This window comes from Chelonia mydas, chromosome 25, assembly GCF_015237465.2.
Source record: "Chelonia mydas isolate rCheMyd1 chromosome 25, rCheMyd1.pri.v2, whole genome shotgun sequence".
Taxonomy (NCBI): Eukaryota; Metazoa; Chordata; order Testudines; family Cheloniidae; genus Chelonia; species Chelonia mydas.
Window position 1 is genome coordinate 5,675,018 of NC_057858.1, and position 13,374 is coordinate 5,688,391.

Here is a 13,374-nt window from a genome sequence, read left to right on the forward strand (position 1 = left end):
CAGTTTAGGGCAACTGAACCTGTATATTCTGCTCATGGTCCACCAATCGCAAGGACTCTAGGCTCCCAGCTCCTCAACTGCCAGCCGTCTTGGGTGATGACCCATGTCTCTCTCCTTCTTGACCAGTATTTTTCCTAGCCACACAGTTCCCTACCTACCATGAATCCCCCAGCAAGTCAAACTGCCTAAGAGGCCTGTTTTGCTTTCTCCTCAGAGGCTATAAACAGCATAATTGCCTCTAGTTTTAAGACACCACACAGCCTTTCTAAGCAAGCACATTTATTCTTAAAGTGAAAGCACTACAGAGAAGACATTAAAAATAAATGAACCTAAATGGATACTAATAAGCTTACCAGAGATCACCCCCAATTCCAACAAGAGATCTGAAGGTGATCAGTCCTTCAGATCCCACCACGGGTTTTTTCCTGTGGTTGCAAGTTCATAACAGCTGTTAGCACAGAACAAGAACCCCATGAATAGTTCATTTTGAACGTTATACAGTTTGTGCCTTTGATTTTATCCTCATGTAACAGAAGATGACAAGACAAAGGTCCCCTCCTTAGGGCAAAACTTTGAAAAGCTAAGTCTTTGCATAACTGAAAGGCGTGTATCTGCATACACCTCACCCTAGAACAGGGTTAGGCAAACTATGGCATGCGTGCCAAAGGCGGCATGCAAGCCGATTTTCAGTGGCATTCACACTGCCTGGGTCCTGGCCACCGGTCCGGGGGGCTCTGCATTTTAATTTAATTTTAAATGAAGCTTCTTAAATGTTTTAAAAACCTTATTTACTTTACATACAATAATAGTTTAGTTATATATTATAGACTTACAGAAAGAGACCTTCTAAAAACACTAAAATGTATTACTGGGACGCAAAACCTTAAATTAGAGTGAATAAATGAAGACTTGGCACACCACTTCTGAAAGGTTGCCGACCCCTGCCCTAGAGATTTCCTACGAAACCCACCTGTTTGCTCCAAAAGTTCATTCTTGCCTGGCACATTGTTTCAAATAGTCCTCTGGAACTCATAACACTTCCCAGAGTTTACATTGGTCATGTTTCCCCCATATACAAGTTACATACAATCCCATAATACTACCTAAACTTTGCATTTATAGTACAATGGACTCAAACTATTTTAAAGCTAATTCAGTAATGTCTCTCAAAGATATTGCAGGATATTGCTATATATGTCACTGCCATTTTAAACGTGTTTTCTCATAAGAACATACCACTATCAGCTTCTACTACAATGAATTATCACTGGTGTGCTGTTAACCATATACTCCCTGTACGTTTTCCTTGTTCAAATATCTCCTTAATTGTACCACTTTTATTTAACCACACACCACGTTAATTATCTTCAGAATATACCTCAGTGCCATCTTTCAAAATAGATACTGTCAGCTTTTAATAAGTTAGTGAACACACAGGCTTCTTTATAACTGGTCCCATGATTCAGTCTTTTTGGTGCATGCAAATAGTTTAATACCTCCCCTGCTGCTCATTATGCCACACAAACGCAATATGCTGCTGAAGAACATTTCTATACTAACTACTCTAAAGTAATCTAAGTACATGAAAGATCTTCTCTAATCTGCAGCGAAGAGGAGGAGCCTTAATGAGGTTTGTGGACAAGTGCCATACGAAGAAAGATCAGAAGCGACAGAACCTCTCTCTCAACATAGAGCAGAGACAGCTACCATCTTTAATCTCTCCTGTGGCTGCATCAGCAAGCCACAGGGAACACAAAACAGCTTTCTGAAGAGCCATCACTGAAGAGCAAAACTGAGTCTACCGCCTTTCTAAAGGCTCCCTACTCCCGAACTTGGATGTGCAGCTTCTCCCTTAAGGTTTCAGAGTAACAGCCGTGTTAGTCTGTATTCGCAAAAAGAAAAGGAGTACTTGTGGCACCTTAAAGACTAACCAATTTATCTGAGCATGAGCTTTCGTGAGCTACAGCTTACTTCATCGGATGCATACTGTGGAAACTGCCACTTCCTCCCCCACTCTGAACTCTAGGGTACAGATGTGGGGACCTGCATGAAAAACCTCCTGAGCTTATCTTTACCAGCTTAGGTCAAAACTTCCCCAAGGTACAAAATATTCCACCCTTTGTCCTTGGATTGGCCTCTACCACCACCAAACTAATACTGGTTACTGGGGAAGAGCTGTTTGGTCACGTCTTTCCCCCCAAAATACTTCCCAAAACCTTGCACCCCACTTCCTGGACAAGGTTTGGTAAAAAGCCTCACCAATTTGCCTAGGTGACTACAGACCCAGACCCTTGGATCTTAAGAACAATGAACAATCCTCCCAACACTTGCACCCCCCCTTTCCTGGGAAATGTTGGATAAAAAGCCTCACCAATTTGCATAGGTGACCACAGACCCAAACCCTTGGATCTGAGAACAATGAAAAAACATTCAGTTTTCTTACAAGAAGACTTTTAATAAAAATAGAAGTAAATAGAAATAAAGAAATCCCCCCTGTAAAATCAGGATGGTAGATACCTTACAGGGTAATTAGATTCAAAACACAGAGAACCCCTCTAGGCAAAACCTTAAGTTACAAAAAAGATACACAGACAGAAATAGTTATTCTATTCAGCACAGTTCTTTTCTCAGCCATTTAAAGAAATCATAATCTAACACGTACCTAGCTAGATTACTTACTAAAAGTATGCCACAGTATGCATCCGATGAAGTGAGCTGTAGCTCACGAAAGCTCATGCTCAAATAAATTGGTTAGTCTCTAAGGGTGCCACAAGTACTCCTTTTCTTCTCCTTAAGAGCAGCCATGGATGCAGTGTCTATCTCAGCAACACCAGCAGGAAGGTTGAGAATGCAGGAGCAGCAACATAAGTAGACCTGCTTTGGGACTTCAAATGATGGAGGTGTATACAAGGCAGCATGGCACCCTGGATGCAGTAATCACCTACACCGGCCCCACCAGGATCCTGCAGATCTGTGCTTAATAAATCACAAGTCTAGAAGTTAGTTTTTAAGGGGGAGGTTACAAAGCATGAATTAATGAAATGCCGTTGTACTAAGTATTCACAGTATAGTTGACATCTTATTTTTGTTGAAAGTTTCTGGAAGGTTTTTCTCCTCAGCTTGCAAAATTTGTCGTAAGTGCTCTCCAAACTTCTTAAAATAAGCTACTAGCAAGAAGTTTTGCAGAGCTCTCCTCACCTGCTTGCCTAAGAACCACCTTTATTTAATCTATGAGTAAATTTATTTTGCTAGGCTGTTTTAAATACACAGGAGAAAGAGCTTCAAAATGATCTATTAGCCCGGCTGATTCAAGGCTCTTACTACCTGATAAAGCAATCGTTATTGTATGACCAGAGCAAGTTATGGGTACTAGCTGAGCCTCAGTCAACACACACAAGGTTCAACATAGAATGAAAGCAGAAATGCAGTGAAGGCTAAACTCTACATTACCCTTTGTAATTATACAACACAAAAAGTCACTTGTTTCTTATTGTTCCCAGAGCCCTCCCCTTTGCCAATGCCACAGAAGAGCTAAGTAGGGACACTGGCTCCACTTGTCCCTTCTAGGGTGGAGACCAGGATTCTTGCAGATTGTCAGGTCCTTAACAAACTCTCTTTTGTGTAGTGTTTCCAATTCTGGGATAAAGTACTTGACTAGTAACTCCTTTGCCTTTTGCAGGGCTTCAGATACTTAAATAATTAACAATAGCAGCAACTCTCAGCCCATTCAAGAGTAGATGGAATAATGATCTCCTTCAAAGATCTTAATACATATGATATGACAGATAAGTTCACTGATACTTGATCAGTTCCTAAGTACAGACATGTCAGACAAATTGCTTATTTCCTACTGGTAATATTTTTCCAGTCAGATTTCTAATATTCCTCAGTTTCCCTTTTTATACCCCACCCTGTGCCCATTATTATGTAACATTTATAATACAGTAGTCCCCAGAGGCCAAGCAGCCAAGGCCCCATTGTGCTAGATCCACAAACAGTTAATGACAATCCCCATCCCAAAGAGTTTATAATTTAGGATGCCTCTGAACTCCCTATTAAGTCTGGCATTTTTCCATCTGAAGACAATTGGATTAAACTTTGCAATCAGTCAATAAAGGTCTTTATTCAGCATGAAGGGTGGCTTTTGAGAAAGGCAAATCCATTGTCTCCAAATACACATCAAGAAGGGGAGCAGCCTCACCACAACCCACCTAATTCTTTCTGGCAATTAAATCCACCATTCAGTGTGGAGTACTCCCATTAGACCAGGGGTCGGCAACCTTTCAGAAGTGGTGTGCCGAGTCTTCATTTATTTGCTTTAATTTAAGGTTTCGTGTGCCAGTAATACATTAACATTTTTTAGAAAGTCTATATATTATATAACTAAACTATTGTCATATGTAAAGTAAACAAGGTTTTCAAAATATTTAAGAAGCTTCATTTAAAATTAAATTAAAATGCTGATCTTATGCCGCCGGCCCGCTCAGCCCGCTGCTGGTCTGGGGTTCCGTTCACCCAGGCCGGCAGCAGGCTGAGTGGGGCCTGTGGCCGGGATGCCAGCTGGCAAGGGGCCAGCAGCCAGAACCCCAGACTGGCAGCGGGCTGAACGGGGCCAGCGGCCGGGACCCCAGAGCAGCAGTGGGCTGAGTGGCCGCGGGTCCGGGATTCCAACCCTGCCCAAATAGAGTGGGTACCTACCTTCTCCCTGGTTCTATCCCATTCTCTTCCTCTCTCTCTGCACTGAGCTGAGAGTGGGAGTGCATTGAACACAGGGCTGGGGGTGAAGCAGTAGGCTGGGGATTGGGGTGTAGGGCCTGACCAAGAGCTAGAATGAGGGAGGGGGCTCAGGGTTGGGGAAGGAGGTTTGGGTGTGGAGTGCTTACCTGGGCAGCTCCCATTTGGTGCAAGGGGTGCAGGTGGGAATGTGGGGGTGTGTGTGTGCAGGAGCTCCCATTTGGTGCTCAGGGTGGGGGTGGGAATGTGGGGGGTGCAAGAGTCAGGGCAGAGGGCATGTGAGAGGGGTGCAGGAGTCAGGGTATGTGGTGTGGGGGGGCTGGGTATGTGAGGGGGGAGGTGCTGGAGTCAGGGCTGGGGTCATGGGGGGTGCAGGGGTCAGGGCAGACGGCTGTGGGTGTGGGCTAGGGTCATGGGGGTGCTCCCAGCCCCCTGCTGAGAGCAGCTCACAGGAGGGGGCTGGAGGGGATATGCCCTGATTCCACCTCCTCTTCCCAAAGGCCCCTTCCCCACCTCTTCTCCACCTCCTCCCCAGAGCAGCGAGCACACTGCAGCTCCCCTTCTCCCCCTTCACAAGGGCCATCAGCTAATGGGCTGCAGGGAGGGAGAGGAGGAGAGGCAGGAGCCCAGCACATTGGGGGAAGAGGCAGGGGAGGGGAGAGCTTGCCTGCCCTGCAGCAGCAGCCACAGACCAAGCTTCGGGGGGGGGGGGGGGGGCGGCGGAGAAGAGTGGGCCAGGGCAGGCAGGATTTTTAATGGCATACTGCTACCTGCCGGGGCCCTGGCGCCGCTCAGCCCGCTGCCAGCCTGGGTTCGGAAGCGGGCTAAGTGGGGCCTGCGGCTGGGACCCGGCAGGCAGCAGCGTGACATTAAAAATCGGCTCATGATGGCACGCATGCCATAGGTTGCCAACCCCTGCATTAGACCATTGGGTTGATTCAAATTCACATCTTAAGTTTTTCCACCCAGAAATTGATTGCTCCCTTCCTCTTAAGATGGTTATGTAAAGGATTTTGTAACTTTGTACCCTGTCTCTTTCAGGAGCTACAGCTCCTCAGATTACTCATTGTTGACTTATCACTTTACATTATGCATGAAAAGATGTGTTTTCAATACTTTTTATGTTGAGAAAAATTATGTGAAGGATTCATAACTCAGTTTTGCCTACTGAAGAAAATTCATGATCGGACATGAAAGATGGCTTCTGACTAGCTCTAGAGTACAATCAAGGCCAAATCGATCCTATTTCCATATAACTGTTTTTTCTTAGGGCTGTCAACTGAAAAAAATATGAAGTCCTAACCCTGTCATTCAAGTCTGTCCTAACAAAGGCAGCGCATAAGAGCAATTTTATCCACCAGTTATATGACAAGCCTTCAGACATTTTTGTGCAGATCTTGCCACACATACACGGGACCACTCCAATAAACCTAAGTACCTGAATTACAGACACACATGGTCAGAGTGTAAAACTCCTCAGTAAAAGTCTCTTTACCATTTTGCCCCAGTTGCTTCACCTAACCAGATTTATATAATGGCACCCCTCACCACAGTATCTATCACAGTACCAGATAATACTGCTCTCTCATGGGGGTGACAATATTTATAACACACTGAAGATGCAAAGTGATATGCAAGAGCTAAACAACTGCAGTGCCAAAAGCCTCCTGCACGCAGATTTCAAGTACAGAACCATGTACCTTTAATCACATCAGGTCCCAGCTAGGAAGGCCCAGAGCAAACATTCAATACATTTTCATATCATATGGTGCACAGATTCCTTGAAAAGTTTTGTCAGACACAGCAACCTACTTCTTCCTTTAGTCAGCTGTGCTGCAAATCCTCAAGAAATGGACACCTATTGTGATAACTTATTCCATATGGTATAAATTCACCTACCACAAAGGATAAAATTAAGTTTTACTTCTGCCCACCGCTCTCACCGCCAGTAGGATGTGTTTCCCTGGTGAATCACAAACAAGACAGAAAAAGACCGGCATGGCAGAATGGGACAGATTGTTATTTTTCTTCCCTGCTTGTATGCGTGCTTTTCCCTAAAATTTTATCCTGGTACAGGGAAATGCTGCAGAGATTATCATGCCACTGCACGTATTCCTCAAAAGTAAAGATGATATGCAAGGGGTGGCCAACCATGGTTCGTGAGCCATAAGCGGCTCTTTTACAGTTAAAGTGCAGCTCGCAGAGCCACCCACAGACCTGCATTCTCCACCTACCAGCCTGTGGGGGAGCTTGGGGCTTCTGCGCTCCAGCAAGGTGGTGGGGCTAGGGGCTTCTGCCCAGCAGGGAGGGGGTCTAAGGCACGGGAAGCAGGTGAAATTCCCCCTTGGGGAGACTAGCCCCTGTCCCGCCCCTTTCCACCAAGACCCTGCTCGCTGCCCTCAGCCCCCTGTGGCTAACAGAATGTTGGAAATCATTAAGAAAGGGACAGATAAGACGGAAAATATCATACTGCTTCTATGTAAATCCATGGTATGCCCACATCTTGAATACTGCGTGAAGATGTGATCGCCCCATCTCAAAAAATATATATTGCAATTGGAAAAGGTTCAGAAAAGGGCAAGAAAAATTATTAGGGGTATGGAACAGTTTCCATATGAGGAAAGATTACTAAGACTGGGACTTTTCAGCTCGGAAAAGAGACTACTAAGGGGGAATATGACAGAGGTCTATAAAATCATGACCGGTGTGGAGAAAATATTATTTACTCCTCCTCAGAACACAAGAACTAGGGGTTACCAAATGAAATTAATAGGCAGCAGGTTTAAAACAAACAAAAGGAAGTATTTCTTCACACAACGCATAGTCAACTTGTAGAACTCCTTGCCAGAGGATGTTGTTAAGGCCAGGACTATAATAGTGTTCAAAAAAAGAAGTAGATAAATTCATGGAGGATAGTACATCAATGGCTATCAGCCAGGATGGGCAGGGATGGTGTCCTTTGATGATTACCTGTTCTGTTCATTTCCTCTGAAGCACCTGGCACTGGCCACTGCTGGAAGACAGGATACTGGGCAAGATGCAACTTTGGTCTGACCCAGTATGGCCGTTCTTACGGTGTTTACTAATGGAACTGATCTACTAGTTTAATTAAATTGCACTTATGATGGCAAATGTCAGCTCCTGCAGAGGACTGGGGAGCTGTCATATTTAAGAACTGGAAAGATGGAAGCTTTTAAGGTTTATTTCAACCAGAAAACACTGCACAAATTTGAAGAGAAAAGTGTTGCTTGGTGGAATTGCTGCATGCTGATTTTACATGTAACCCACTGTTCCGCAGAAGACAAGTATCAACACAAAATGAAAGTTAGCCAAGAAAGAAACATGCTTCATAAAGTGTAACTGACCACACAGATAAAAGGCACGACAACATTTTTCATTCAATCTCAGACATTTTTATTTAACATCCATTATACCTTCTTCTCACAGATGGAATTATGGAAGCAGGCCAAAGTGTACCATACCCAGGATGTTCCACTACAAATGTATGGTAAAGTAAAAGTTCTTATATATTTAAAATTAAAAAATGATTCAAGGGTTAGGCAGCAGCTGACTGATATTACACACGTTTTGTTTTGGCAGAAACTAGACGAAAATATAATATAATGCCAAACAAAAAAGTTAATGCTACAAAATGAGAACAGAGGGAATCTCACCTTCAAAAGCTATTCAATAAGCAACATTATAACAGTAATACTTTTATCTTCCTGATCATATTAATGAGGAAGTCTGCTCAGCAGCACAGTCAGTGGGAAGAAATGCTTTTATACTTTTCCAATACATTTTTCAATTCCCCTAATTTATGCATTTATGTTACTACAGTTAAAGTAAGTGAAACCAGAATTAGACAAATTAAGCCTGCTTCAAAGTACCGTATACAAAGCCATGAAAATAAAAGATAAAGGAAGTATAAGACTCCAGCCTTGCTAAGGGGGATAGAATAAAGCTTTTTTTTTTTTTTTTTTTTAATTAAAAAGCTTTTCCACAATGGACACCGAAAGTATGCTTGCTACAGCCACTTTTTCCCCAGATCACTGCTGAACAACTGTTTTCAAACATTTTTGTCACTGGTATGGTCCTGCTCCCAATATGGACAGGGGCTCTGTCATTAGAAATGGGATTTTCAAAGGAGATTAATTGGCTTACATGCCTAACTCCCACTGAAGTTCAATAGGAGCTGGGTGCCTAACTCTTAGACTCTTTTGAAAATCCCAGAGAAACAAACCTCTTCATGCACACAAAGCAAGGGCCATGGAGTCACCACTTCCAGGATGATCTGTCCAATAGACACTTATGTCTGCCAGCAATCTAGTAAGGAAAGTTTAACTGGTCCATTCATTTTGATTATAATACAACCATTAAAACATTACAAAACCCGCGTGAAGACAAAAGGCAAGAAACATCTGGTTTTCCATTTTAATATTTGCTTTCACTGTGTGTTTCCACTAGTTTTTTTCCTAGTATATCCCAATAGTTCAGCTCCAGCAGCAACAGTAAGAGCTCTGACAGGTTTCAGAGGAGCAGCCGTGTTAGTCTGTATCACAAAAAGAAAAGGAGTACTTGTGGCACCTGAGAGACTAAGAAATTTATTAGAGCATAAACTTTCGTGAGCTACAGTTCATTTCATCGGATGCATACATTGGAAAATACAGCCATATGTTTTCCACTGTATGCATCCGATGAAGTGAGCTGTAGCTCACGAAAGGTTATGCTCTAATAAATTTCTTAGTCTCTCAGGTGCCACAAGGACTCCTTTTCTTTTTAGTAAGAGCTCTGGCATAGAAGGGGCTCTAAGCAGGTCTAGCCAATGCAATGCTAAAGATGCTGGCAGTCACCAGCAAACTTCGTATATAGTAATGCTTCCACCATTGCTACCCAGGGTGGAGACAAATTGCAGTTATTAATGGTGGGAAGTTCTAGGGAGAGAAATCCTGGTGTAGACAAGGCCTAAGAGTCACTGCCAGGCATCCATGATTTATAACACTAATTGCTATCCAACAGCAAACACAATAATAGACACCAGCACAAAGCGTGTGTCAATATTTGTTCACAAGTCTGTGTTAGTAAATATCTGCTCTTTTGGACAGGCCAAACCCTTTAGTTGACTTTTAGATAGTCTTGTCTCAAGGCAATCTGAAGATGTACAACCAGACTTGTCAGTGTCTCAATGACACTTCCTAAACACTATGAACAATGGACTACATGGAGAAGAACAGAAGAGTTTTTAATTGCCATTCCTAAAGTACTATTTTGAATATTATGGATTGGAAAAATACAGTGCTTACCATCACCATTTGGGAAGCTCTGGTTCAGTTCCCAATACCTCACTCAAAACTAGCACGTGTTTAAACTGCTCTGCAGTGAGATGAGGCAGGGGAAGGAAGGAAGGAAGAGAAAATACCTTACATTGTTTAACAGCAATTTCTTTCAATGAGTAAGTAGCATCTTTGATGGTCTCCCTCCAGAGGGACTGTATATTGTGGAGAATCTTTAGAGAACTAACAGTACCAGTAGGAAATATGCATTTAAATTGATCAATAACCTGTACATGTTTGCTGAAACTTGATCAGTTCTTATCCTACTGCACGTGTGAAGATCTAGAACAGAAGTTGTTCTACCTAGTTTTAAATGGTTAAGAGTTACACTATTCATTCTTTGACTATCTAGATCCCTACAAAAGGACTTACTTGTCAAGTACTTATTCTAGAACTGAAGGTAATATATTCAGTCCTTCTCGACAAAGATCATGGGAGTCACAAAGTAAGGCGTAGGACCTGCATGAAGACTATAAAGGCATTGATACTTGCAGAGATCTACTGCCAAATAATATGGTGCTCAGTATCTTAGTAGGCCTAAATGTCCTCTAGGAAATTTCTAATTGAAATCTCCACAGAATTATTCATCAAGTGTTTATCGATCCCAGTTTTGTGTGGAATAATAATAGCTCAAAGCATGAACTACACAGGCATGAATAAAAGGTTAATATACATACCACCATCTCAACAACAAACATTCACATAAACACTTGTAAATAATTTCTTATATGATCGAACAAAAGCTGTCTTTCATTAAATACTAGAAGCTGCTAGGTGCTATTATTTTTGTCCAGGGCACTAAGTCCTTGATAGCAACTACATCTTCCTATGCCACCAAAGCAATACCAAATAGTATTTAAACTATATTATGAAATTGAAGAATTCAGTAGTTTTTCGTGGTATGTGGCTCTAGTAAATGCTGCCTTGTAAGTATAAGTGTGAAATATCCAAATCTAAAGGGATCTGAAAGTTAATGTCTATTGGAAACAATGTTGCTGATCTCAGGATGAAACGCAAGTGATAAAGAACAAACACAAATGAGTTTTACAACCTAAATATTTGTTCTAGCAACAAGATCTACATTTGTTTCTTAATCCCTTCCACAATCAGTACTATTTTGCTCTTTACTGTAGTTTGAAGTTGTGATATGATATCATACTAAACTCCAACCAAGTTACTAATTTTCTGCCAAAAAGGTAATTATGGAAGTTGTTCACATAAAAGTCACATCAAGTTTGCTTGTGCCAAGCCTCCAAGGACTTCCTCAGTGTCTTGGACTTCCTGATTAACGTATACCACGTGACAACAATTGATAAAAGAATTCTCACTTCTCACATAAACCAGTTCTTGATGGGCAATTATTTACTTTCCATCAGTTTCCTGATCTTACTCAAATATAGCAGAATTTATCAGGTGGTGACATCCAAGGCTTTCTACCTTAAATAAGCCTATGAATTAGGGCATCTATGGAAATGTGTTTTAGACAGAAGCTAAATGAAATAATATTAACTAAAAAGCTTAAGTACACTTGAATTCTATTTTCTTATACTCCAATCGCACCCTAGAAAATAGTCACGTATCTCTTGAAGGCAGCAGACAGGAATTTCTTTACCAAATACCAAAGCAATCTCCCCTAAAAATATAACCAAATACTAAACCAAGAACAAAGATTTCCCACCTGTCAGATCCTTCTCCCTTTTAACACTCTTTCCCCACTGTTTCTGGCAGCTTCCCTGAATTGGCTCTCCCCTTTGGCCGACCCCCACAAGACTCTGTTTCCTCATTTTCATGTCTACTTGCACTTTCGCCCTTGAAAAAATCCCCTTTTCTGCATGAAAAACACACCTTTTATTTTGATATGGGGGGGGGGGAAGAGGTGTGAGAAAGAGACTCTCTCACAGCCCAGAGAGGAGCAGCAGATGTGACTCACCCCCTCTTGAACCATGCACAGGGGACAAGTCCAGAGTTTCCCACTAGATTTTTATTCTCTTTGTGGGCAGCCCTGGTCTGAATGGGAGAGTCTCATCACCCTCCCCCAAACCCTACTGGGGGGGGGGGCAGCCCCAGATAAAGAGAGAAAAGGAGGAGGAGGAGAAGGAAGGGAGCTGCCACCCGCCCCCAAAAATCTACGGGGGGGGGCACAGTGAAAGGAGGGGGGCTTCCACACCCACACACACACACCCTGAGCCTGGAGGGGAAAGGCCTGGGTTTAGTTCTTCTGAGGGAGCAACCTCAAGCCCTCCACGGCTCGCTGTGGGGTGGGGGGTTGTTTCAGACTCGCCTCCCACTCTACAATCCCCACCCCCCATCCCCGGATCCTACAGCGGGAATTTACCCCCCGGCCCTCTCCGCTCCGCTCCCCTCCCCTCCCCATGACTCTCAGCAGGTCCTACGCTGCCCTCCTCAGATGCCCCAGGCCCCTTTCCCCCCCGGCCCCTGCTCCCCGACCCTCCGCCCAGGCCCCTTTCCCCCCCGGCCCCTGCTCCCCGACCCTCCGCCCAGGCCCCTTTCCCCCCCGGCCCCTGCTCCCCGACCCTCCGCCCAGGCCCCTTTCCCCCCCGGCCCCTGCTCCCCGACCCTCCGCCCAGGCCCCTTTCCCCCCCCGGCCCACCTCATCCTCCTTGTGGTTGCGGATGCCCCGCACCAGGTCCTGCAGGTTCTTGTCGAACATGCGGTCGATGCTGCCCTTCACCATCTTCAGCGCCATCGCGGCGGCGGCGGGGCCGGGCCGGGCCGGCGGGGCCTGCGCTCGGGCTGAGGGGCCGGGCCGGGGCGCGGCAGCCGCTGCCGTGTGTGTCCGGGCGAGGCGGGCCGGGCCGTTCACATCCCGCTCGGGGCCGGGCGGCGTGCGGGCCCCGGGGACGCAGGAGGCAGCAGCGGCGGCCCCGGCGGCTGGGATCTCTTCGCTCCGGGCTCCGCTCCGCCGAGCGCCCGACAAAATGGCGGCCGGTCAGCTGAGGGCTCGGCCCCGCCCACTCCGGAACGCCGCGCGGCGCGCCACGCCACGCCCTCACCGCCGCTAGCCCCGCCCCTGGCCCCCTCCGCCCCGCCCCTAGCCCGGCCCGCACCCTGTCTCCGCCCACAGCCCGTCCGCCTGGCCCCGCCCACTCTCCCGAAGGCCGCGTCACTGCTCCCTCTGGCTCCGCCCCTGGGTCCCGGAGCCGCGCCTATTTCTCCTCCCCGGCCCCTGGGGGGCGCTAGCCCCGCCCTCTGACCCTGACCCCGCCCCCCAGCGGTGATTCCCCGCCGCTGCCCGCACGTCTCCCGGCCAGCACCCCTTGGGGCGGGGCTGGGGGGGGGAACAGCG

The 13,374-nt window shown here is 45.4% G+C and overlaps 1 protein-coding gene across 2 annotated transcripts in view; it reads right to left on the minus strand.

Moving 5' to 3' along the window:
* Positions 1–13,011, minus strand: part of AP3D1 (adaptor related protein complex 3 subunit delta 1) — a 73,873-nt gene extending 60,862 nt beyond the window's left edge. Inside the window, exon 1 of one of the 2 annotated variants that reach the window (XM_037886106.2) lies at positions 12,679–13,011. In XM_037886106.2, coding sequence (XP_037742034.1) covers positions 12,679–12,774 — 96 coding nt within the window. In that variant the 5' untranslated portion in view covers positions 12,775–13,011. The remainder of the gene's footprint in view (positions 1–12,678) is intronic. The other variant, XM_037886105.2, reaches the window with a different exon arrangement.
* Positions 13,012–13,374: the final 363 nt, after the last annotated feature.